This window comes from Haliaeetus albicilla, chromosome 24 (genome assembly GCF_947461875.1).
Source record: "Haliaeetus albicilla chromosome 24, bHalAlb1.1, whole genome shotgun sequence".
Classification (NCBI taxonomy): Eukaryota; Metazoa; Chordata; class Aves; order Accipitriformes; family Accipitridae; genus Haliaeetus; species Haliaeetus albicilla.
The window spans coordinates 11015704-11041418 of record NC_091506.1 but is presented as its reverse complement, the minus strand read 5'-3'; the positions used below and the strand labels follow the sequence as shown (position 1 = coordinate 11041418).

The 25715-nt window shown below is 45.3% G+C and overlaps 1 protein-coding gene across 3 annotated transcripts; it reads left to right on the top strand.

Annotated features, from left to right (window-relative positions):
* The first annotated feature begins 370 nt into the window (after positions 1 to 370).
* Positions 371 to 25189, top strand: QRICH1 (glutamine rich 1). 3 transcript variants are annotated; one of them, XM_069812046.1, is made up of 11 exons: positions 371 to 504; positions 5376 to 5705; positions 14355 to 15374; positions 18861 to 19038; positions 19663 to 19817; positions 20627 to 20741; positions 22064 to 22172; positions 22527 to 22678; positions 23384 to 23474; positions 24260 to 24453; positions 24745 to 25189. In XM_069812046.1, the coding sequence occupies exons 2-10, from the start codon at positions 5397 to 5399 to the stop codon at positions 24450 to 24452; spliced, it is 2322 nt and encodes a 773-aa protein (XP_069668147.1). In that variant the 5' UTR covers positions 371 to 504; positions 5376 to 5396; the 3' UTR covers position 24453; positions 24745 to 25189. The 3 variants fall into 3 exon arrangements, with proteins under 3 accessions (XP_069668147.1, XP_069668145.1, XP_069668146.1); XM_069812045.1 differs by adding an exon at positions 1702 to 1762 and having other exon boundaries at positions 396 to 504; positions 24260 to 25189; XM_069812044.1 differs by having other exon boundaries at positions 24260 to 25189.
* Positions 25190 to 25715: the final 526 nt, after the last annotated feature.

Here is a 25715-nt window from a genome sequence, read left to right as displayed (position 1 = left end):
GGGCGGCGCGGGGCCTCGCCCCGGCTGCTGCTGCGGGAGGGGGGCGAAGGGGGGGGGTGTCGCGGCCGGCCCGCCCCGGCCTGGTGCGGAGCAGCGCGACGGCTGCGTGGGACCCCTCGGCCGGCGGCGTGCCACGGCCACGCGTGCCGGTGGCGTCCCGAGCCCCGCGGCCGCGAACGGGGCCTGTCCCCACCGCCGTCGGGGTCGTCGTCTCCCCCCCCCGTGTCCCGGACCCGCGCGCGTGTCCGCCCGTCCCCCGTGGAGGGCGCCTCCCGGCGGCCGCCACCGCCCCCTCCCCGCCGGGGCGCGGCCCCTTTAAGGTGCGGGGCGGGCCCGGGCGCCGAGCTCTCGCGGGACTTGGGAGCCGCGCTCTCGCGAGGCTCGGGCCATGCGCTGATTGGCTGCGGGGGGTTGAATGTAAGATGGCGCCCAGGGAGCTGTGAGGGGAAAAGACTCGGGGCCGAGGCGGCGGCGGCGCGAGGCGACGGCGGCAGCGGGGCCGGGGTGAGGCGGAGCCGGGCCGGGCCGGGCCTACGCCGCGGCGCAGCGGGGCCGCCGGGCCGGGGGGGTGCGCGGCGGCGGTGGCGGGGCCGGGCGGGGCCTCCCGTCGGGCGCGGGGGGAGGTGGCGGCGGTTCCGGGGGCGGCGCGGGCCCGGCGGGGAGGGGGAGGGGAGGAGAGGAGAGCAGAGGAGGCGGGCGGCCCCGCTTGCCGGGCGCGCGCACCCCCCCGCCCGCGGGGACGCGCGCAGCTTGGCCGGGCACGCGCGGGGCGCGCCCCCTACTCGCCTCCCCCCCTACTCGCCGCCTCCCCCCCCCCCCCCCGCCCAGCTCCTCACCGGGCGCGTCCCCGCCCCCCCCACTGCGGGGCGGCCCCTTCCCCGCGCGGGCACGGGCGGCGGCAGCGCGCGCCGGAAGGCGCGGCCTCCGCCTCTGCGCGGCGCGGCCCTCGTCGGCCGCCGTCCCCGGCGAAGCCCCCAACATGGCTCCTGCGGCGGGGGGGGGGGAATGCGGGGGGGTGGGAGGGCGGCGCGGCGCCTCCCGCGGGCCACGGGCCGGCCGCCCCGCGCGGGGAACAAAGGCGGCGGCGGGGAGCGGAGGCGGGCAGCGCTGGTCTCCCCGCGGGCGGGGGCCGGCCTTGCCGCAGGAGGAAGCCCCGCGGGCTCCGCGTCCCCCGCTGGAGCAGGGGAGAGGCCGAGCCGCGGCCGATGATCTCAGGGGCTAAATATGGAGCTTCGCATCGTCTGGGCTGGGTGGCGGGGCGGTCTGTGTCGTTCCCGTCTGTCCCGGGCCTCGGGGCAGCGCCGGGCCGCGGCTGCTCGGCCGGGAACACCTGCGGGGGGAGCAGGGGGAACCTCTGGATACGGTCACTGCTGCTGCCTTGTTCTCAGTTCTGTCTTCCAGTAACTCCGGTGTCACCGGCTGCGCTGCGCCTGTCACCGCACGGTGCGAGCGCTCTGCGCCCCGTGACAGATGTGCTCACACACTCGTTCCTAGTCACACTTATCAGACTGAGGGATACACTGGTTAGGAATTGGGCATCTCGCAATTCTTCAGTAGGAGCCTCTAGCTGCGTGGATGATAATATCTTTCTTTCCTGATTTTTTTTTTTTTCTTAATGGAATACATACTAAAAATAAAATGGCTTTAATAAAGAAAGAGGAACTGGGGATGGAAAGGGCTTCTTTGTTCTGTCTTCTCCAGAACGTTACAAGTCTAAGAGCTCAGGACAAGAGCAGCAGAAATACATGCAACATGGTGACTGGTGAGTCCAGATTGTCCACATGCTGCAAGTTGTGTGTGTGTTTTCAGTAACCTCAGTCTAAGTTTTATGAACTAACCGTATGTGCTCATGATCTTCAAAGAGTTTCTTGAACTCATTTCCTGGAAAAAAATGCGGTTATGCTGAACAGGGAGGAATTACTTCCCTTTATCGGAGAAAGCTAATTGCCTGGATGCTCTTTTTTTATTTTAAAATGCAGTATTAAAAACATGCTGCCAAGATCTAGTGAGGATGGGTGTTTGCTGTTTCTAATGCGTGTCTACAGGATAAATGGAATGCGTAAATTAGTATGTTTTAATAACTAACAGTAAAAGTGGTGACTGCAGCAGCAAGTTGTGTATGTTGCCCTACAAAAGCCTGCTGAATGCACACTTGAGCCTTAAAGAGGTTTTCTGTCATAAATGCAGGTAGGTTTAGTTTTAATAAATAAAATTTCTGTGAGTACAGCGTTACTTTCCTGAATCTTCATCTAGGCCTGGTACCTCTGCTGCTGCATAGGTTTTTGTGAAGTGCAGTTTTGAGTGGCTCGGTGCTTTTAGTTAAATAACCCCAAGCAGGCTTCAAACTGGCAGGAACGACTCGGGGAGACACTTAATCCGGCCTGCACTGTAACCTGCAGTGTCTTTAGCTCCTTTCTGATTGCCAGAGTTGGAGAGCACTGGAGAAAACCAAAGGAAGATCGTGCTGCTCTTCCAGAGCAGGAACAAATACCATGTGGTGCAGTGGGGTTCTGACCCATGCTTGGGACTTCGAGTGCTGTAGTGGCTAGGATGAGCATTTCACTGTTTTAGGCATTAGTGGCTTTTAGTGTAGTAACTTCAAGCAAATATAAAGGAAGATTTTTCCTTGCTAGAAGAGAGGAAAAGAGAGATTCCCTCTGACAGCTTGTGACAGAGGAAGATTTGCTAGTAGCGGAAGACTGGCCTAGTAGGCGCTTGATTTTGATGCTAAAAAGAACTAATTAAGATGGAGCAGCCGAGCAGTGTGAAGGATTTGTGTCTAAGAAATTAATGCTGTGTTTGTTGGGCTTCCTGGTGGTTGGAAGAGGTAAGTGATGATTTGGTGGTGGACCTCTTCTTGATCTTTGGGCCTGCTGCTTGTGCGTCTGGGTTTCTGGTGGCTTCTGGTCTCTGCTACACAGGAGCACGATGTACCCGTGAGGAGCTCTTGACAGAAGGGTTGGCGTTCCAGAAGTAAAAGTGAGGGCTAAGAAGTAGCTGCTGTTGAAAACAGTGGGCCTGCTGACCTCCTCGCTCTCTCCCTTGACAAGATTAACAGAAGGTGAATAGCTATTCCCTGAGCTGTTACAACATAATAAGCACCAATGCAGGAGCAAGGAAGAATGTAGGACCTTTGCTGAGAGGTGAGCCCATCCTATTCAGCAGCAGCTAGCTGTCAAAGAGCATATAATCTCAAACAGCACCTGTAGTGTTCACATCTGGGTTCCCAGCGCAGCATCCTTGAGGCTTATTCCTCAGAAGCGTCTTCCCTCTGAAAGCTGTGTCTGCTGGTGCACCTCAGAATGGACATGCAAAATGATCGTGATCTTCTGAAAGCCTCGCTGTAGTACTGAAGTCAAATATTTGCAAGTTCCAAGTAGAAAATTGGGACAAGTTAATCACTCAAAATCTGTTTTCCAGCTTCAGACAATGTAACGGAGCATCTTGCAATTAGATGCAAGATGCATTTGAGTGTGCCTGGTGTAGGTCCTGCCTGAGTCACTGAGGATGCATTAACAAGGTTGTTCTCTGTTGGTTTCACCCTGGACATATGGTCACCTGGGAAAGGGTTAATAATGTGTCCTGTAGAGGTGTAGAGTACTCTTGGGTGTCTCCTGGAGGAAGCCTCACTCAGCAGCTAAGTGAATAGTCTTACTGGCTCTATTGAGGGGAGCTGGCTAGAAAACGTGTCAAATCAGAATCTCTGAAAGGCAGGAGAATTGTTTTTCTGTCCAGCTGTGGGCTCTACAGGAGCTTCTGTATGCTGATTTTTGCAGTGTTGTTGGATTTACTAAGTGAACACTGCAAGCTGGTGCTTTTTACTAAACATTGATGCATGTTTTGAGAATATTTTCTGTAGTAATCTCATACAGCAACAAATGTTGCTTAATAATGCCAGAAACTATAGATACAGCGCAAGTTGCCTCGTGTGTGTTCCCCTTACCTTTGATATTCAATCTTTCTCCTGTGAGCCTGGTCCAATGCACTAGCCATGAACCTCCTCCATGTAAACAAAATCTCTTGTGTGTTTAGACTGCTGTCACGTAACAGTAAAGAACGGTTAGAATTTGCTCTAGCTCCCACTGATTTTGGTGGGAATTGAAGCTAGACTTGTGGAATATGCTTGGGCACCACTGAGAGCCTAGAACTAACTCGCATTTTCACGAAGGCTGTTGCAGTGTTATGTTCAACCACATATTTCTGTCTCAGTTCCACTTTGTTAAATCATGGTAAAATGATGTAAAAGATTCTGCTTTTGTACTTACCCTCTTTAGAACTGCAGTCATAATGTTCATATAGTGATGTTTGTCCCTTTTTCCTCCTTTCCGCAGCTTGATCTAGTAGTACTGAATCACCTCTTCTAGTCCTAATCTTGTGCTGTTTCACATCTTTTCACAACCATCTCAGTATCTGGTAGTGTTATAGCTCAAATCTATTTATCCTTTATCAAGACTAATTAGTGCCTTAGAAACAACCGGTATACTCACTGCAGAAACAATTTGTGGGTTTAAACAGGATAAGTCAATAAGAGAAGAATGCTGTCAGAGTATACCCTAGAGCTTTCTAATGTTCTCAGGTGGAGTCATCTTTTTTTGTTTTGGTTTTTTTTTCCCCTTACTCTCACTTCCTCCCTGATCATCTGATTTCTTTTTCTCTCTTTTGTCTTCATACATGGCATGTTTCATGTTAACCTCTTCCTATATTAAAATTACATAAAGAACTGATGCTGCTCTTGCCTTTGTAATTTCCAGAGCTCTGCTTCTCCATGTGTGTAGTTCCCTGTTTGAGGAATCGCTTCATTCCAGCACTCTCCTTTTGCTTGCTATGTTCAAATCGATAAGGCTGTCCTAGTCCTAATAGCAATGGGCTGAATGCTGCATCTGTTGCTCTTCCGTTGTGCTTCCCATTAGCTGCCTAGAATAGAACTGCATGGCCTGATAGAACATACTGCTCAGTTCTCCCACCTCTGTGGCTGCAAAGCAGGGCCACAGATATTGATTTCTAAGCTTCTCTCACTAATACTGCATGCTGCAAACGAACCAAATGTATGACTTGATTTTGTCTGTTACGGGACTCGCCTGGTCTGGGTGAAGTACAGTGCTAGAAGATTTTACATGGCAGTGAGCTCTTTGAATAGTACCACAGTTACACCTGGTCATCGTTCAGACTTCCCTGAGCTGCTAAGGGTTAATCTGAGAAATGTGTAGTAGCACAAGATGCCTCGTAAAACTAAAGCATCTGTCTCGGGCATCTGGCTGTGCATGTTTGCTAGTTTTTCTATGGTACTCGGTATGCGAAATCAGTTACTGGACTTAGGAATATCCTTGCATCAAAGGAGTGCTGTAGTTAAGACTTTTACTTTCTCTTTCCTTAAGGAACCCTAAGGACCTTGCAATATGAATAATTCTCTGGAAAACACCATTTCCTTTGAAGAATACATCCGTGTGAAGGCACGAACGATCCCCCAGCACAGGATGAAGGAGTTTCTGGACTCCCTTGCTTCCAAGGGGCCGGAAGCTCTGCAGGAGTTTCAGCAGACAGCCACCACCACAATGGTGTATCAGCAGGGTGGCAACTGCATTTACACGGACAGCACAGAGGTGGCTGGGTCTTTGCTTGAACTTGCTTGTCCTGTGACAACCAGTGTCCAGCAGCAAACTCAGCCAGAGCAGCAGATACAGGTTCAGCAACCCCAGCAAGTCCAGGTAAGCAGCTTAAGTCATCTCTAAATGTATGTATGACTTGCTAACCCATGGAGTAGTGTTCAGAGCCAGCTACTGTCTAACCTGAAACCACAGGCAAGCACTTAAGAAGCAGGGCCAATTAACTTTATATAGAACAGCACTATTTCCCTTTCATTTAAGGAATTTGGTAGTAAATTTCTCTCTTGACTGTGCCTCCATTGAGCCTCACTGTAGGAGGAGTAGCATACATAGCAATGTAGTGGTGTAACCTCTTGGAGAAATGGTTGACAGTTCTGGCATGTACACGACTCCCCGAAGCCTTGCACTCTGCGTGAAGCTGCTATAAATACCACCCCCCTTTGCTGGTCTTATTTTATCTGGTTGTTCAGGGTGGCTGTGGGATCTAACTTGCCTTCAGTTTTGGTTTTTTTTAATTAAATCAATACTCTTTAAATTATTTTGCTTGAACATTCTAAAAGTTGTAGTTCTTGAACTGGCTTTTAAGTGAGGGGGAAATGCAGGGGAGTCAACTTACAATATGAACCAGGGTAAAATACCTTTCAGGAAAGGAACTCTAAAAGATGCATATGTGTCAAGGTAGATTATCCCTTTGCTTAGTGGAAGGAGTCTTCTCCATTTTTTTTTATAGGTATAACAGTATTTTTTATTAAGTATTAAATTATTAAATCCAGCATCAGAGGGGAAAAAAACCCCAAACATACAGCTTGTGAAACGCGTTTGAGGACAAAAGCAGTTATCCTAATTTGAAGAGTTTATAGGTGGCAGGGCATTTACTGAGGTTTTCTTATGTGTCTCCAAACAGCTGACTTTTGTCTACAGCTGTAATTCTGATACACTTCAGATATGAATCTTTCTGCCTTCTGTAGCATGAATGTAAATTTGTGAGCTCTCTTCTTTTGCAACAAATGAGGGTATGGAGACACAAATGACTGGAGATAAGGTAGTGTGAACTTGCTGCAGTGCAGTAGACTTGTGCTAACAGCTCACTTGTGTGCTTTTATCCTACAGCAAAGACAAACTTCCCTCTTTCACTGGGTAACTCATCTCCAATTACTCTCTCTATTGAGTAAATGAATGCTTAACTGGGACTTCTGTAACCTGTTGCCCTACAGTGACTTGTGTCGCAAGGCTTTTGAAGAATAAAAGCCTCTAGTCTCACAGCCATGACTTGGATCTCTGCATGAGTCTATTAAAACTGATCAAGGGTGTGTTTGGTTCTGCCAGCTAGTACATTTTTGGGGAGAAGTTTCATTTTTCAATAGAAGAACTAGCAGGGTTGGCTTTTTTGGGTGCCTCAGCCTTGAAGATGTGGACAGCACCCAAACCAATTGTAAAAGTCAGAAAGAATCTCTCCCCCCCCACCCCACCCCTTTTTTTTTTTTTTTTTTTTTCCCCCTCCCCCTGCTGCTGCCTCCTTCCAGAACTACTCAAAGTTCAGGCTTGACCCTTACAAGTCTTCTAGTAACAGAGATAGGGAGGGAGGTAATGTATCATATGCTCCAGAGAAAAATAATCTCCTGACCTTCTTGAAAATAACCATAGAGTTGCTGCCAGAGACCTGTTCCTGTTTTTTTTTAAACTGAATTGGTCTGCACCCTGAATATGAAAAGTACCTGATGAAGGTCATTTCAGCAACTTTCCTGAGAATGTTGTCTACCCTCTCCCCCTTGTTTTTGATGTGACTGCTTTAAAATATCTGCTTTCACATCATGATTAGTGTTTGTGTTGCCTACCCTGCTGCTCACTTTAGGATGCTACAAAGCCCCAGAACACTTAAGTGGCACATCTGGTACTAGGTATGGCTGCAGCTTTTGTGCATCAGCAGTGCAACTGGATTCATGTGTATTTGAGCAGCTAGCTCAGAATTATTTTGAAGATTTTTGCAAGGATGAGGTGGAGAGGAATGTCTTTACCCCTTTGCAGGAGTGTTTTTCTGTCTTTCAAGATTTCTTACTGAGATGTGATTTATGCTAAACCCATGACTTAGTGTTCACCTGTCTCAAGACTCACTGTGGCAGCAGTAGCAGAGCACAGTGTCTGAACAAAGCTGAATTTTGTTGTGACTCTGGGGGTGACAGTGTTCCACTAGAGCAGTGCACCTGATCAAGCTGGCTCGCTTTGCTAAAATACTGCTTGTGTTGTATTATGAGAAATTTTGGTCATCTGCTGAAACCTCTTAGCTTTTGATTAAACTTATGTCATCCCAGTACTTGACTTGATAATCTGTTTAGTTCTTGCTAATCCAATTGCAAATCAGTGGAAGACCCTTTGAATGACTACGCTTATGTTTGGCAGTATGACAGTGGTGCTGAAGGTGACTAATAATATGACCAGTCAGATGACCTCACGGTTGCAAGTGCTGATGACAACCTTACAATCATAAAGATAGACAGACGGTGCTCAGGTTTCATCCTAGATTTTACTTAGTGCAAACACCCAAAGACAGTGCATGACTGCTTGCTGCTTTTATTTATCCTGGCAAAATAAATTTCCTGTTTGAAGAAGTTGCCACCTTAGGATTTTCTTGCCTAAAAGGCTCAACAAACTGTTGCCAAATGTTTATTTTGAAGGCTGAGTGGATGCAACTGTTGGGTTAGATCCTAGTCAGTGCTACAGTACAAGTGTCTTGCAGCTCCTTCTATGCTCGGTATCACAGTGGTGCCATTAGTGATCTTAAAGAGTTTAGTATGTCAAGTTGTCATACCCTGTGCTACATCAGGCAGTGCCTGGCAAGGGTTGTGTTTTGCTCCAGTCAAGTAAGAGTTTTATCAGCTCTGCCTTTGGTGAGATTGTTGCTAGTTGGTCTTGTGCATTGAGGCCATCGAATTGATGATGCCAGTGACAAGAGGTGTTAGCACTGACTTACTTACTGAATATGGTAAGTGGTCAGTGAACGTCTTGTGCCTCTTCCACAAGAAGATTTAACTGAAAGAATATCAGAGGACAGAAAATATCTTTGCTTAGGATACATACAGTGCCTGTGGAGAAGATCCTCAGTTTCAGCTTTTTATTAAGACGGAGTCTGATGGCTAGCTCGCAAGAGCTTCTTGGACGGGGCTTGAGGGGACGATGCTACAGGCGAGCAAGATCGCAGAATTGTATAGGGAATGGTTAAATGCCTGCATAAAATGTCTTTCAGTTAAGGCTTGTGCCTTTCTAATTGCTCAGTTCCTTATGTGTTTACCATTCAGCTTTTTCTTCCAGAACAGCAGTCTTCCCCCAGTCTGTTCTGTGACTTCAGACCATTATAGGAAGCTGGGCATTATTAATGACATAAGGCAGGGAAAGATGCCCTTAAGTAGCTCAGAAGAAAATCTTATCTCTGGCTCTGCTCAGCATACGTCTTTCCTTCACTTCTGATGGATGTAGCTTCCCACTGGCCCAGACTTGGTTTTGAAGTTTAGCGTGGAGGTAAGGCTTCTGTTCGCTTACCTCTGAAAAGCATCCCAATAAGATATTAGTGTAGCAGCTAGTATTAATTAGCATTTGCTAGGGCTGAGTGTGCCACTTCAAAGAATGGTTATAGTTAAGAGTGGCGTTTTCAGGGTAGCATCTTCTTGTATATGGAAGTAGGTTCCTCTTTGAGAGGTAAACTGTTCTGTTTTCCCCGGTTCATGTGTTTTAACTGTTTTAGGCATAAATCCTGCCCCAGTGTACAGCTTGACAACATAATCTTGATATTGTAACTGTTCAAACACACACAAGGCCTAATTTGGCCTGTGGAATTCTCTGATGTTGATGAATGAGCAGAGGAAAAACCTGGAGTGAGAATCTGTCTGGCAGCAGTTCTGAAAAGCTGACTTGTACACTCCCCATAGACCTTGTTTACTTAGATAGATAGCAAAAGACTTCCTGTAAAGCAGTTGAATAACAAGTTCCAACATTTCCTGCTACTTCAGTGATCAGTCTTTTCACCTGCTCTATACTTCAGACCTGTTTTGTACTTGTATGTATGCTTTCTGGCATAACATTAGAAGGAACTCTTTATTACAGTATTAGTTTTTAATGCCGGAGTCACTTTAGCTTAGGACTGTTGTTGAGAGGAGTGTGTTTTAAGCCTTCTTTCCTTAAATTGGGCTAAAAAATAATAATGAGATAGTTCTTCTCCTGCTCTCATTAACTTTTTGTCCGAGTGTTTGACTTCTGTTGGCTTGCTCAGGTGTGGAAGTTTGAGGTGCACCTACATTACTTCTTGGGGGGGATTTGGAGCATACTTCCCGCAGCAAGTTTGCCAATTGCCCTCACTTATCTCTTCTAGGTTTGGAGCCTGTCATTTGGGATTCCCTTGAGATGAAACTAAGCCATAAGATGCAGTCTTGTTGTGTCTAGGTGTTTGTCTAGCTTGGCTAGTGGGCAAGACTAGACCTTAGTTTGAAATATTCTTCTCCAATGTATAGTGTGGACATGTTAACAGGTCTTCAGTCTTGCTCTGAAGGTCTGCTCTTGGTGTATCCTACTACTTGCTAGTGTAAATGTAGCTTCAGAAATCAAGATGTGTTTGTGAAAAGAGGCATTTAAAAGCCTGTCAGGTTCTCTAGGGCAAGCTAGGTAACAGAAAATCCATGCAGCCTAGAGTTGGTATGTGCACTTATTTGGAGTTAGGTTTTAGGAAATATTAGGTAATCCAGTCAGCCCACAGATGAGATTTTCTTTGCTTGGAAATTCCTTCAACTTAATTGTTTCAAAACTGCAGTTCTGCATTCTGATTCCTTGTTGGGCAGAGAATCCACACAGGGCAGACATATTATGAATCCTATTTGAAAGTTTGTCAGAGTTAGTCTATCAGCCATGAGGAAAAAAATTTTCGAAACTAGGCTTCAGCTGTTCTCATGCTCATGGAGTTACTTATTTTCTCTTTGCACATACTCAGTTCTGGACAGAGTATGTTTTTGATGTTAATGTGATAGAAGATTTCCTTTAAGGGAATCTTAAAAATTTAGTTCTGCCCTCCTGTTACAATGCAGGGCTGACTTGTAATGCTTTTGATTCTCTAGTCAGCTAGTACTTGGTCCAACTTGTAGCTATTTTATGGTAAAAAGGCATTTCTCTGTGTGATGGTAGCCTGCTGGGAAGTGATGCTTTTCATGTTGTCAGATCCAAACTTCTGGCAATAAGCAGTTTTTCAGTACCGGTAACTTGGCATGTTCCTCTCTTGCACCAGTATAACCCAGGAATTCCCAGCATAACATGTTCTCACTTTAATCTTCAGCATAAGGTCAAGATTTAAAGTCTTCCCTGTTGGTCTTGGCCTGTAAATTTAAAGCATTCCTCTTTGTACAGTCTCTTAAAAAGTCAGCCACTGATGATTTTTTTTTTTTTTTTTTTTTTTTCCCCTCAGACAGCAAGTTAGACAATGAGGTCAACATAAGAAGCTCTGGTCTCAGACTGGGTTGAAGTCTGTAAATCTGAAATGAATGCTTGTAGCACTCCTGGGTACAACCTACTTGAAAATGGGGAGGGATCTACTGCAAAATACGGTTGTTAAAAACAGATGTATAATTCACAAGGGATGCATAATGCACCGTAGGTAGAGCTCCAATATTCTTTTAAATAGGAGCAATCTCTTGTCAGAAGCATGATGTCTGCAGTTTGCAGCATGGAGAACTTCCAGTGATTCTGGAGTCTGACTTCTTCATCTTGTTTGGGTCTGGACTCATTCTTTGGGTGTTAGCAATAACACTGTGTGAACTCTAAAGCAGCAGCAAGACATCCTAGTTGTAGGGGTTAGGATTTAGTCCTGGGGGAGTATCACAGGGCCTTGGGTCATGATTGCTCATCTGCTGAAAGTGATGGAAGTTGCTCATGACTTTTAGGCACAGTAGGCTCAGGCTCTAAAATGGTTAATGGTTCAAAGCTGCACGAGGGGAGGTTTAGACTGGACATTAGGAAGCATTTCTTGACCAAGAGGGTGGTCAAACACTGGAACAGGCTTCCTCGAGAGGTGGTCAATGCCTCAAGCCTGTCAGTATTTAAGAGGCATTTGGACAATGCCCTTAATAACATGCTTTAGCTTATGGTCAGCCCTGAAGTGGTCAAGCAGTTGGACTAGATCATTGTAGGTTCCTTCCAACTGAAATATTCTAATCTATAAAAGCAGAAGGAAGAAAATGCTGTCTGGTTGGGTCTGTGCTTAGACCATGCCTCTTTTTGCTGATGCCTCTTGCTTAAACCTATTCCATTACCTTTCTAATTGCACTTATGTGGTAAAATTGTTTCAGCACAGGAGTGGACTTTTAATTCTTACCGCTAGCAAAAAACATATAGTCTTTACTTTGTATATGTTGACAGCAATAACAGGAACAGTAATGTAAAATTTTGTACGGAAAGAAGGTGGGGGTACTTTTAAGGGGTTCTCAGTTAACCTGTACAGGTTCTGAAAACACACTGCAGAACTACAGGATAAATGACATATTTACCTCTCTCTGTGACATGATTTTGAATCCTAGAAGATAAAGCAAATGTTTCTTGTGTGAAACTGAAAATATATCAGTGCAATGATGCATTTTAGTTTGTCCAGTCTTGGGCCTTTGCCCCAGGTAATCTTTTGAACAGGGATTTAAATTAATACTAAGGACTCTATTAGTGATTTTTAAAGTTGGATATTTTGGAGAATACATGCCTTGGAGGTGTAATTGAAAGTGGCTTTCTTAACTGGGATTTGTGCTTGGGCCTGTTTGCCCAAGGCAGTACTCATGCTGTAGGGCAGTATGATAAGAGTATCAAATAGAACTGAAGAAGCATCCCATAGGTGACTTCATCTTTTTCAATTAACTGCCTGATCAAATCACTCACTGATGCAGCTTTTTAAACTGTCATGCTGACACAAGGTCATATGTTTCTTGTTACCTTGCAGGAAATTATTATGGAAAGTCCACGTCATCTGGATTACAGTGCACTGCATATAGCTCCCAGCAGGAATCTGTAAAATTCCCTATTCTTCCTGGAAATAGAATTAGTTCTTAACAGGAGGCGACTTACAAAATTGGTCTGTAAGCAGTGTGTTTTGCTACCCCACTTTTTTCCTTAGAAACTCTTAATTGGCTGCAAATGAATCCTTAACATTTTTTAAGACTTCTTAGAGGTGATGTTGGGAAGTGAGATTTCATGTATCTGCGCAATGCAGACCTGCGTGGTAGTTCTTTTTGGTATTTTCAGGCTGGCTAGTGTGGTGTCTCTGTGCAAATGCTACGTTAGCTTGACTGACTCTAGAAAGTGAGGTGGAAAAGGGTGAGAGAACATGAGTAGGAAGACGTAGTTTTGCAACCAAATAAATCTGTGTTGGCTTCAAACTTCATATGGCCCTTACGGGTGCCACTAATAAAGCTCTACATCTCTCGGTTGGATTTGAAAGGAGAGGCTGAGTAATTAATTCCCTCCCTTAAGATGTAGCGTTAAGGAAGCCTGGAGAAGCAGATGATCATGGGAACCTGGGATATCACTTCTAGGATGAGGACAAAGCAAATGTGTAAATGTGGGAGACAAAGTGGTGAAGTGTTTGGATGAGGAGAGCAGACCTCACTTGGTGCCCTGGGAGTGAAGATATCATCTGGGTTGGGTTTGAGGCCTGGAATGTGAAGTTGTTGAGACCAGAAGTTTATGTTGGGGGCTACCTCTGACTCCTAGCTTTAAGTCTGCTCCTGGACTCCTGTTAGATAGTGTGACAGACCTTGGACAAATGAGCATTGATGTGAGAAGATGTGATTATTTTTTATTTTTTAATCCCCTCCACAGTAAAAGGAACTGTGTTTGGATCCAAGTCTTAACGTAATTTGTCCATATTATTCAGCATTGTGTAAGTGCATGAGCTAGAAAATACAACTGAGCAATTTGGACAATAAATAAATGGAATAAGTAAATAAATGAAAAAAGACTTAGTTTTAATTATGACTGCCAAAGAAATACTTTTGAATTGAAAAAAAAACTAAGTGCTGCAGTGTTGCCCCTTAGTGCATGACCAAGAGTTGAAATTGCAACTTTCTGTGTTGACACCTGCTTGTGTAGCGTTACTAATAGCGGTTGGTTTCAAAATAATATTTCTGTGCTCTATGTGGAAAGAGCCAAGTGCTGGTTTCAACTTACCCGTATTTCTTACTGCCTGTCACTGGCAAGTGATCCCATGGCCATCTGGGGGGCTGGGGTTGAAAGCAGTGAAACAGTCTTTAGGGCATAGTAAGAATGAGGCAAGCTCCTGCATTTTGTAGCAAGATAAACTTAATATCAGAATTGTAATGTGTGTGACCTTAAAGCCTTGCTATTGCAAGGCTATGGTGAAATAACATTTTAGCAATGCAAATAGCTCTGAAGACTCTTTTGGCTTCCAAGGATGCAATCTGTTGGCTTGAGCCCACAGAGCTTTGAGGATGGAGATGCAGCTCACGCACTGTTCTGTCTGTGCTGAGAAGTGTGGTCATGTGCAATGCTGAGCAAACACATCATCTACCGTATTGCTGTTACCAACCAGGCACTTCTAGAATAACTCGGTTTCATTTTCCTGAGATCTTTACTAATGGATTAATATATGGAATCATAAAACTGAGCTTAAAAGACCTGGAGCATAGACCTCCGGTGATGGACCATCTCTGTTGGTGGCCCCCCTGCTGAATCACTGACGCTTGCTGATCTCTAACTCCTGAATTGGTGTCATTGCAGGTTCAGGTCCAGGTCCAGCAGTCACCGCAGCAGGTCTCCGCCCAGCAGCTCTCTCCGCAGCTCACTGTCCATCAGGCTTCGGAGCAACCAATACAGGTCCAAGTGCAGATCCAAGGCCAGGCGCAGCAGCAGGCATCCCAGACAATACAGAGTCAATCTCTTCAGAGCCCCAGCCCATCTCAGCTGCAGGCAGCTCAAATCCAAGTGCAACATGTGCAGACTGCCCAACAGATCCAGGCTGCAGAGATACAGGAGGAACACATACAACACCAGCAGATCCAGGCCCAGCTTGTGGCAGGACAGGCCATTACTGGTGGCCAGCAGATACAGATCCAAACAGTTGGGGCACTGTCACCTCCACCTTCTCAACAAGGCTCTCCACGAGAGGGAGAGCGACGGATCAGCACTGCTAGTGTCCTTCAGCCAGTGAAGAAACGTAAAGTGGATATGCCTATTACTGTATCCTATGCTATTTCTGGGCAGCCAGTTGCCACAGTGCTGGCCATTCCTCAGGGCCAGCAGCAAAGTTATGTCTCTTTAAGGCCAGACTTGTTAACAGTGGACAGTGCCCACCTGTACAGTGCCACTGGGACCATTACTAGCCCCACTGGAGAGACTTGGACCATCCCCGTTTACTCTGCTCAACCACGTGGTGACCTTCAGCAGCAAAACATAACCCACATCGCCATCCCTCAGGAGGCCTACAATGCCGTCCACGTCAGTGGCTCACCAACGACACTGGCTACTGTGAAGCTGGAAGATGACAAGGATAAGATGGTGGGAAGTACTTCAGTAGTGAAGAATTCTCACGAGGAAGTGGTGCAGACTCTTGCTAATTCGCTCTTTCCAGCGCAGTTTATGAATGGCAACATCCACATTCCAGTGGCAGTGCAGGCTGTGGCAGGGACGTACCAGAATACAGCACAGACAGTGCACATATGGGACCCACAGCAGCAACAGCAGCAGCCGACACCCCAAGAGCAGGGGCAGCAGCAGCAGCAGCTACAGGTCACTTGCTCAGTAAGTTAAAGCTGCTTTTTGGTCTCAGTCCATGATTAACAACTAGTGAATGTTGTGGAGAGGGACGATGTCAGCAGACAGCTGATATCTCGGAAGCAGAGATGAGTTTGTCCCAGTAGCCTGGGTGTGACATAGGGCATTTGACTCCTGATAGGTGTAGGACTGCGATGTGTTAATGCTGGTACATAATTATAGGATTCAAAACTGCCCCAAAGAAAGTATAATCTTGATCTTCATAATGTAAATTAATAGATACTGGTAGTATAAATTAATAAATACATGTTCATTGCTAGCTGCTTCATAGCAGGTATTCCAAGGTCTGCAGTCTTCTGAGCTGCTCTAGGGGTTGCAGTGGACAGGCAGGGATGATTGCAGCGAAGCAAGGTGTGTGAATATACTAGTCACCTAGTTATCAGTTACTTTGTGTTATGCAGCATGTAGAGTCTACAGGAGATCCAGCGCACAGGTAAAGTGTTGGAATCTGGCTATTTGTGAGCAAACTTCATGGATCAGGTGTACCCATCTATAACACCGTGTCCTGCTTCTGGTGAATGCCTGGTGTGCAAGAGCACAGTCATGAGCAGTGGCAAGTAAGCATCTCTTCATGCTGCTTGGCAAACATGGCAGCCAAATTTGTGGCTGTTTTTGTTGGGGTTTTTGGGGTTTTTTTTTAAGGCTCTGTTGCTAACTTTAAGCCATAGATATTTTGAATAGGCTTTTAAAACTTGAATAACTAGTGCAAATGGATGTAATTTATATTTTATTACCAGAAAGTGAAAAGTGATTGATCTGTCAGAGCCTGTTTTTGCTGAATGGAATGACAGCAAAAATATCCAAGTCTGCTAGCATAAATGTTGTTATAAATTCTTTCCAGTTTATAAATAACACTGTTGGCTATATAAAGGTGTATATGCCCTCTAATTTGTCAGTAAGCACTGAGACAAGGTGGATTACTTTCTATAGCCATGTCTGGTTGTTTGTGAGTTGATTGTGGGCTATAGCCCACCAAGACCTCCACTGCAAAGGGTTCCCTACATCTCCAGATAACTTTCAGGTGCTGGGTGCCCTCTTTTATAAAGCTGTACATTAAGCTACAGCTTATGGGTCTTGTAATGCATAGGGTTTTGTTTGTTTGGGATTTTTTTGTTTGTTTGTTCATGTTCAAAGAGCCTTCTGTAGCTTATCTTTTCCCCGTATTGGTACTTCAGAGATCACTTCATCGCTTTCAGCTGCTTGAACAAACTAAGTCGATAGAACTTTTTGCCTTTCTGTTAAACAGGATTTTTAGACTTATTCTAGGGTCTTTTAAGAGCATGAGCCACATTCTTGGGATCCTTTCTGAGGTATTAGCTCTGTAATTTCTTTAATGGTTACTGGCAAAGCTTGAACTAATGCTGTGTATTTCTGTGCACAGTGGTCTGCAATTCTTGGGTATCAGACAGTTTTCTGTTCCCAATTCGCTGGACTACTGGGCGTTGGATTAGCCCCTAAAGACAGAGGCAAGTCCAGGAGGGATGCATTCTTCCTCTAAGAGGGCAATAAAGCTACTACAGGTGAACATCAAACTTTTGGGGGTTGTTCCTCTCACAACTGTGAGACTGAGAAGGAATTATGGCTGCTTGCCCCACACTGTCCTCTGGCACTGTGCTGATGTGGGATTTGGGCAAGTTGCAGCTATTTTGCTCTATTTGTGAAAGATGTAAGTCAGTTCAGAAGCAACTGCCAGTTCAGTGAATTAACTCCAGCCTGTGTGTCTGCCTTAACACTGGACAAGCTGTCTGTGAGGTCAGGGCAGAAGATTGCTCTTTGGGTTGGGGTGACAGAGGTGGTTGGCTCTGGAAAGCTCTCTGGAGAGTAATGGGGCAGTGCTCTGGAGGAGAGTGGAGACTCAATCCTAGCTCCTACAAAGACAAGGTGTCAGTTCACCCTTGGACTCCTGTCCTTTTTAAGGCAGAGGCTTGCTTGACAGCTTAAACTTTGTTGCCATCTGCCTTAATAAAAGCTGGGTCCTTTCAGTCACAGTCTCCCTCTGCAGCTGTTGTAGCCAGCAGGGGCTGGTAAGCAAAGAGGTATTAAGAGCTGATGCAAAAAAAAAAAAAACAAACCCAAAAAAACCCCCCCAAAAAAACCCCAAAACCAACCAGAGGCAGTCAGAAAGCTCCAGTCTGAGGCTCTTGCAAGCTTTGCCTCTTTAGCTGTTTTGTTGGGGCTTTTTTGTTATACTGAGTAGGGTACAGGTATTACTGAAGTCTCTATGTCATTTCCATTATGGTCTCTAGTACTGCCAGAGCAACTTTCAGTGATGATTGACACTTGGTTTCTGTGGCATGGGATTGAGAAGCTGTAGTGAAGAATGCAAAGTGAATGCAGTCAGAGGGGTTGCTGCTTTTTCTGGATAGGTGCCATCAGTTGCCCGTAAAATGTTTCAGTTTGAGGTAGTAATTCTTGGTGACTTAAGGTCCTGCTGCAAAGTAAACTTCCAAGGGGTCTGGAGACCTCTTAGGTCTATAGTAGGTCATACAGTAGCTCTTCACAGAATAGTAGCTAGTCCTCATTAGCAGTATTTGGTAGTTTGAGAGCATTTCATTGCAACTGAATTAATGTTTTAATGCTGGAGTTCTAGTCTGTTATTACTTTATACCTCTTAGAAATGAATTAATCTTATCAGTCCTTGACGGTAAGAACAGAGCATATGTATTCTGTCTGGCTGCTACGTACTGAATAATGAGAGAGCCTGCCCTTGATGGGCAAGGGTGGGGAGGAATGCTAGCACTGTACAACACGTGATCATACCCAGACCCTTGCTTAGGGCAGTCTTCGGTTTGGAGCAGCACTGGTTAGTAAAGCTGATGGCACCTTGCCGTTCTTCCCTGCCCAGGACTGGCGGTCTCTCTAGCTGCTGTGTCTCAAGGCTGTGTCTGTGAGGGGCCTTGGGCCACTCTTGTTGTAGTGAGATGATGGACTTTAGTGGTGGTTCAGAGTTGAAGGTTCAGAGCTGAAGCCAAGAAAAATGCATTGGAGCAAACAGGACTTCAGAATCAATAGTCATCTGTTTCAGTGTTTGAGAGGAGACCAGAAGTCTGTTGTTGAGAGGAATTTAGCCCTGTAAAGATCCTTGCCTTTGAGTGTACCAGCTAGCTTCTTAATGGTATTGCAGCAAGAACAGCTTGTGGCTGTTGGGTCTCCTGTGATGTTCTGCAGGACTTCTAAATGCATTAAATTGCAAGTTGTGTGGGTTTGCTAAAGGGGTTATAGATATGTCCATTCAAACTAAAAGTGTTCTTGGAGAGATGAACGCTGTTTCATGAGCACCAGTTCAGGTTAGACAGCAAAGTTGTGTTCCTTGGATTAATTTCTTGTTAGAGAGGAATGTTGCAAAAGGCTGATATCCTGGGGCTAGAGGTAGCACGGAATTACTTGGGGGTTTTTTTGTTGAACAGTTGCATATCAAAGTGTATATATAAACTGAAATGCTCTCTTTCACAGGCTCAAACTGTTCAGGTTGCTGAAGTTGAACCACAGCCACAGCCACAGACTTCACCTGAACTTCTACTTCCAAACTCTCTGAAGCCAGAAGAAGGGCTTGAAGTGTGGAAAAGCTGGGCACAGACCAAGAATGCAGAGCTGGAAAAAGAAGCCCAAAATAGGCTAGCACCTATTGGAAGTATGTGTCATGACAACATGGCTTTTCTTCCCTTTCAAGCAGCATTAGGAGTGACTAAAATGTTAGCTGTTTACCGCTCTGGAAAACACCTTTGTTTAATCAGTGATTGTTTTGAAATTTAAACTTTGATTTACTCTGCAGTACTAATTATTGCATACTCCCACTGCCACAGGCCACGTTCCAAGGGAGGTATTAGCTCTATGCTGAGCCAACTTGAGCACTTAGGCTGGTAGCAGTAGAGAAGGGCACTGTATGACTGTGGTGCATGGACGAACAAAAAGGCCGTGAATGCCAGCCAAGCTGGTAGAGCAGTCACGGAGTTGCTGTTTTCCTATTGCTGCAGGGCAGCGTTTCATTGTGGACATGGTAAAAGAAGGCAATAGTCATGCAGTTGGCAGGGCAGAGAGTCTTCCTGTCGGATTCTTGCCCATTTATCTTTTAGTAGATCTGACAGCTTAAGATCTTGATTTATTTCAGCTTGCTTTATTATACTGGAGGAATGAGGTAGTACTGGGCCTGCCAGATAGAATGGCAAAGCCAGAGATGTGGGAAATCATTCCTGAAAGATTGGGAAATAATATGGCTTTATGGCTTAAATAATATGGCTTTGTTTTGTTTTTCCAGGGCGTCAGCTGCTGAGGTTCCAGGAAGATCTCATCTCTTCGGCTGTGGCTGAGCTGAATTATGGTCTATGCTTAATGACACGAGAAGCTCGAAATGGTGATGGGGAACCCTATGATCCAGATGTGCTCTACTATATCTTCCTGTGTATTCAGAAGGTAGGGGGAGGACAGCTATATGTGCAGCAGAGCTGTGAATGTTAGCATTTATAGGGAGGATTCTCTGTTATAAAAATGGAGACAGTGGCTTCTATTAAGCTTCCCAAAGAAAAAAGTCCCTTTACTTTAAAAACAAAAACAACAACAAAAAAAACTCAAAACAAACAAAAGGCAAAAAACCAAAATCAGATTAAATGTAGTTAGTGCACAGCAATGCTTTTACCTACTGAGCCAGGTTTGTGAAGAATTGTTAAGTATCATGGTGAGAATATCATTTTAGTTTTTTCAGTGAGGGGGGAGGGTTGGGTGATGTTTGAGGAAGTTGTCAGTGTCAAAACTTGATCTAGTTGAAGCTCTAACAGGCAAGAACTTAGCTTTGTGTGGTGTGGGAAGTCTGAGCTGGTAATATTAGTGTGCTTTCTGGAAGAGCTGCAGGAACAGAGCCAAACTTGGATAGCAGAATTGAGCATCTCTCTCCTTAACCTGAAAAAGTAGTGTCCAAAGGACAGTCATGTGAAATAACTTGCAGTGAACACACCTGAAACAAAAGGTGAAATCCAACCAGCTTTACTTTCTAAGACGTTTTTTTCCTTCTGTCTTAGCATTCCCATGATAGTAGCTGAGATTACCTGCCCTGTACTGGCCTTGGGGCAAGGGTCCTCACTCTTCTAAGTAGAATGTATTAGTCTTCAGTGCTATGCTGTAAGATGCTTGACTGACTGGGTGTGTGGGCTCTTAGGATAAGGTCTGGTCTGAAGAGTAGTACACTTGCTACCACTGTACTGGACTGTGTTGTGAACCTCTTACAGTATCTCTTTGAAAATGGCCGAGTAGATGACATCTTCTCAGATCTCTACTATATTCGGTTCACTGAATGGCTGCATGAAGTTCTCAAGGACGTACAGCCCCGCGTTTCCCCTCTTGGTAAGAACATTTATTTAAGAACTTTAAAACTTTCTGGAGTTTGGAATATTTGAACTACAGCATGAGTGCAGTCTGAATAGGAACCCTTTCAAAGTGTGTAATGTCCCTAGGACAGCTCATATACTGGTCAGGGAGAAAAATGTTGTGTCTGCAGTGCTGGGGTTACTGCACATGTGAGGCTCTAGCCTTGACTGTCATTGAGGATTATTTGTCTATCACTTGTCACCTGTCAGAAGACAGATTGTTGGGACTCTGTAGTGTCATGAGATTGGCTTACTTGGAAGCCAGCTGATCCTTGATCTGAATCAAGCTTCCTCATCCGAAGTGCTAATACATCTTGCCTCTAATATGTATTGTTACTTTGGGACATAATACAACGCTGTCATGTTGCCATGTAGCCAGATGGTTATGGTCTGCAGGACCAACTAAGTGTCAAAGAAAAAAACAATGCGTGATTAGAGCCTCGAATGCTGCAATCAAATGCAGCTCATCTCAGCCCTGTGTTTAGAAGATGATGGCAACTGGGATGGGGGGAGCGGTTCCAGAAAAGACAGATTTTCAGAGTTGCATATGAGAATTAGATTAAGAATTGCATTTTCAGAGCACAGAAACCTGGCTTCACATTACTTCATTCCCTTTGATCTCATTAGATGTCATTGAAGAAGCTATTGCTTCTGTTCAGAAAAGTAGCTGATGTTACAGGCTAGATGGCTAAGTAGCACCGTGAGTTTTGGAATCCTTTTGTTTTCAGTCTGGCTGTTTGATCTGTGCTTTGTCATTTCACAAGCCCTGGAGTTCATACTGCTGTCTGTTTTTCTGTTTATCTGTGTATTTGGAGTATAGTATTTCGCTTCTACACAAAGGAAAAAAATCTGAGAATCAAAGGATTACTCATGTGTCCAAATACATCACTTGGCACTGTGTGCTGACTAAAGCTGCGCACAGGGCCAAGAGCTGATTTGTTACACTGGCCTGCCTGCTCTCACATATTATTGGATTAGGAGCATCTGCATTGGAGTTGAGCCATTAATTAAAAGCTGTTTAAGTGCATATTTATTTCTCTCTGGGCTGGGATGTATAGGCGTATTGCAGAAGCATACTCTCCGCAACTAGAGGTTGACGTATGTATACAAGTGTTTCCTAACTGTACCTGCTATTTAAAAAGTTATTTGCACAGTAGTGAATCTTGACGTCAGTGAGGATCTCCTCCTTCTCCTTCCCTTAAGATTTAGATGTTCTCCAATGCCTACAGACTATAAAATACTGCCTATGTTCCTGCTGTGACTGTCTACTGGCATGATGCTGACTTCTGATTATTGCAGGTTATGTCCTCTCCAGTCATGTAACAGAAGAGATGCTGTGGGAGTGTAAGCAGCTAGGAGCTCATTCCCCTTCTACCTTGCTCACTACACTGATGTTTTTTAATACAAAGTAAGTACCTAGGTCTTTGGGGATCTTGTGGAATAAAAGAACTTCAAATGCCTTGACAGGGTTGGTAGGAAACTGCTGCACTGGATTAGGGTGAAGTCATGAATTTCAAATGGTTGCACACAGAGCCCTCTTGCAGGCCAGTCGGGCAAAGAAGGTGCAGTACAACAAGGAAATGAGCTAGCAGAAGGGCAACTGAACTTGTGGGTGTTGCATGTTTTGCTGCTGGAACAGTCTTTAACTCGGTGTTGGTTTGAGCTTCAGTTGGCTCATGATGAGTAAAGATAACTACCTCACTGTTGTGACTGTATCATTTACTTGCCTCTGAATGTCCTGTGTTCTCTTCTTGCTGCTCAGATACTTCCTCTTGAAAACAGTAGACCAGCACATGAAGCTGGCCTTCTCCAAGGTGTTGAGGCAGACCAAGAAGAACCCTTCTAATCCCAAGGATAAAAGCACGAGTATCCGCTATATGAAGCCTCTTGGCATACACCAGACGGGACAGAAAGGTAGTGTCTGGAAGTTTTCTTTGGGAATAGTTACTTTTACTGGGCTTGAAGGAAGCAGATGAACCTGGAGATGTCTGCAGGTAGGGCCATGAGAACCCAAGGCTCTGCCAGTTACCTTCAGCCTAGCAGCATGAGTTTTCTGTGCATTCTGTCTGAGAGAGCTTAGTACCTTCTAATAATAAGCCTAGGGACATGCCTTACCTGAGGCATATAGGACTCGTCAAGAGCTAAGGATAACTTTTTTGTTACTTTTGTTTTTTATGGGCAAAGGGGCAAATGGGTGTAAGTGTCTATGAACAGAGGGAGAAACTTCTTTGGCAGGGATTCCCTTATCTTGACTCATAGGAACCCATATAGAATCCATATGTAAGTACAGTCTTCCTCTTAAAAGCATGGATGCAGGGTTTAGCTGAGGCGTTGCAGTCTCAGTAGTGAGACTTCTCTCATTTTGGGCACAGGTGGAGGAGAAATGGAAAGAAGGATATGGATGGGTTGTGTTGTTCAGTAGCCTTGGGATAAAGCAAACCGTCCATATAATGCTTTGAGCATTTATAACCAGGTGCCTCTGCCCTGGAACAGCCATATGTCTCTTGCCAGCTCTTGCATGGTGACAAGGTGCTTCGGAGTGCTGAGGCTGTATGGCACTGCTCAGTTTGCTGTACTTATACAGAGTGTCTGACAGGCTTCTGGGGGGCTGCTTTGTAGTTACAGATGACATGTATGCAGAGCAGACTGAGAATCCAGAAAACCCCCTGAGGTGTCCGATAAAGCTGTATGACTTCTACCTCTTCAAATGGTGAGAGCCCTTGTTCATATGTATGGTTGCTTGTCTTCTGTGACTGTTAAGCTGCATCTTGTAGCTGGCCTAGTTTTCAGGGCTGTGTTTTATTGCTGGCACAGTTTCTATATTTGCATAAATTTACTTAAATGGGGAGGGGTGTTGATGTGAGAGGGCAGGATTTACTCTGATGGCACATAAGTTGAACTTCTGTGGTATTTAAAGAGACAAATCCCAATTTGTGCACTGGCTGCTCTTAATCTCATACTCATTCCAGAGGTTTGCTGTGTTGGCATGAGCTCACTGTTCTGCCTCTGACTTGCAAGCAAGTCATCTGGAAGCATCCGCTACTTGAGATGAGATTAGGGTCCTATTCAAATCGGCTTTGAACAAAAATGAGGACTTGCTGTGGAGATTGGAGGGAGCCTCAAAGGACTCTTCTAAATTACAATGATTCTGACAATTACTGTAAACGTTCCTCTGCATGGATGGGTATGCAGCTAGCCTGAATGTGAAAATACCCCATCCTTGTTTCACTCTGAACGACCCCTAAAGCCATGTGTGGCTTCATACTTACCAGTGTGAAATAAAAATTACTTTCTTGTAGTCATCACAATGGCTTTTTAATGTTGGCATGGCCTAAAAACTTTGGGACCACTGTTGCCCCTAGATGTAGCTCCATACCTTCACGTCTCATCAGCTGTTCACTGTCAGGAATTGTGAAGCCTGGGTTGAGGACAGTGATGGTCTCTCCCTCCCAGGACATTCTGTTAGTCTGGTTATTTCTGATCTTCCTCACGCAGCCCCCAGAGTGTGAAAGGCCGGAATGACACGTTTTACTTGACACCGGAGCCAGTGGTGGCCCCCAACAGCCCTATCTGGTATTCCATCCAGCCGATCAGCAGAGAGCAGATGGAGCAGATGCTCACCCGGATCCTGGTGATACGAGAGATTCAGGAAGCTATTGCCGTGGCTAATGCCAGCACCATGCACTAAGGCATCCTTCTTGGCTCGGAAGGGGTGGGGCGGGGTGACGGGGGAGGGACAAGCAAAGATAAATTGTACAGACTTTTACACTAAAGGAGATGCCTAAGTTTTTGGTTTTTTATTGGTGTAGTTATGAAGCCCTTTTAGGCTTCTTCTCTTTAAAAGAATCTAAAGGAAAACCTACCCATTGTGTATCCTACCCAACACACCAAACTGTTGGAACCATTGGAGGCTGCATATCCCCTGCGAGCTGGGAGCTGTGGAAAGCTGCTGGTTGACTCTGGTTTTTTTTATGATGTAGAAAACATGAACTACAGGATTGGCCTGGATGGCTGGGGCCTCTGTCTCCTTGGAGCACGTGCAGCCTAGAGGGCACAGAATGATGGATGGACCTGCTCAGCCAGTGGAGGAGAGGCAGGCATCTTCTTTTCTTGTGCTTGGACGTTAATTTGCTGTTATCTTGGAAGGAAGAGGAGAGAGTGAACTGCAATTGTGATTTATACAAAAAAAAGCAAACCAACGATTTCTATTCAGACCTTTAAGTGACATTTTTAGATGTTAAAAGTACAAACTTTACCACACTCTTCTTTTTTGGCCTAACGTTGAGGCCTTAAACCTTGAGGCTCCTGTGCCTGATGGAATTCTTGTAACATACACTTGTGTATCATATAAAGATACCACCCTGTTTCTCTTATGTATTCTTACTCTAGTTGTTTATTAAGAATGACGAGCACGTCTTTTCAACATGCCATTGAACAATGTGTCTTTATTTGGGGAAGAGTGAGCTGTGAGGGTGGGGGGGGTCGTTATACAAAGATCAGTATGCAAACTGGTTGTTTTCATCCCTGTTTGTGCTTTCCAGCTTGACTCCGCTGGACTTCTTTCACCCCTACAAATTAGGAAGGTAGAAGGGAATTAACTTCTGTTGAAGGACCTGAATGTCTGCTTGCTGATGGAAGCTCAGTGTCAGGCTAGGAACATGCGATCTGTGAGACCAGATCAGACTGTCCTAATGTTCTGTGGCCAACCTGTGAGGCTTCGCCCCTAGGCAAATCCCCCTCTCCCCACCTTTACAAACGCACCACACCAACAGCATGATGGAGGGGCGTTGGAGGGAAAAGGCCTTCCAGGAGCAGCACATGGCTTACTCATGCCATTTAACAGCCTTTTCACTGTTTTTAACACAGTTGTGTAGCTTCTGGCATCATTCATGATCATAAACCCCAGCCCTGTAACCTTGCCTTGCTGCATCTTAAATGGTTGCTGTATTTT

What these genes read in the sequence shown, in the direction of transcription:
- QRICH1 (XM_069812046.1), top strand. Translation starts at nt 5,397, where the DNA reads ATGAATAATTCTCTGGAAAACACCATTTCCTTTGAAGAATACATCCGT. An exon ending in TAGGCTAGCACCTATTGGAA is followed by an intron (nt 19,039 to 19,662) that starts GTATGTGTCATG and finishes TTGTTTTTCCAG; the next exon opens with GGCGTCAGCTGCTGAGGTTC. An exon ending in CTGATGTTTTTTAATACAAA is followed by an intron (nt 22,173 to 22,526) that starts GTAAGTACCTAG and finishes CTTGCTGCTCAG; the next exon opens with ATACTTCCTCTTGAAAACAG.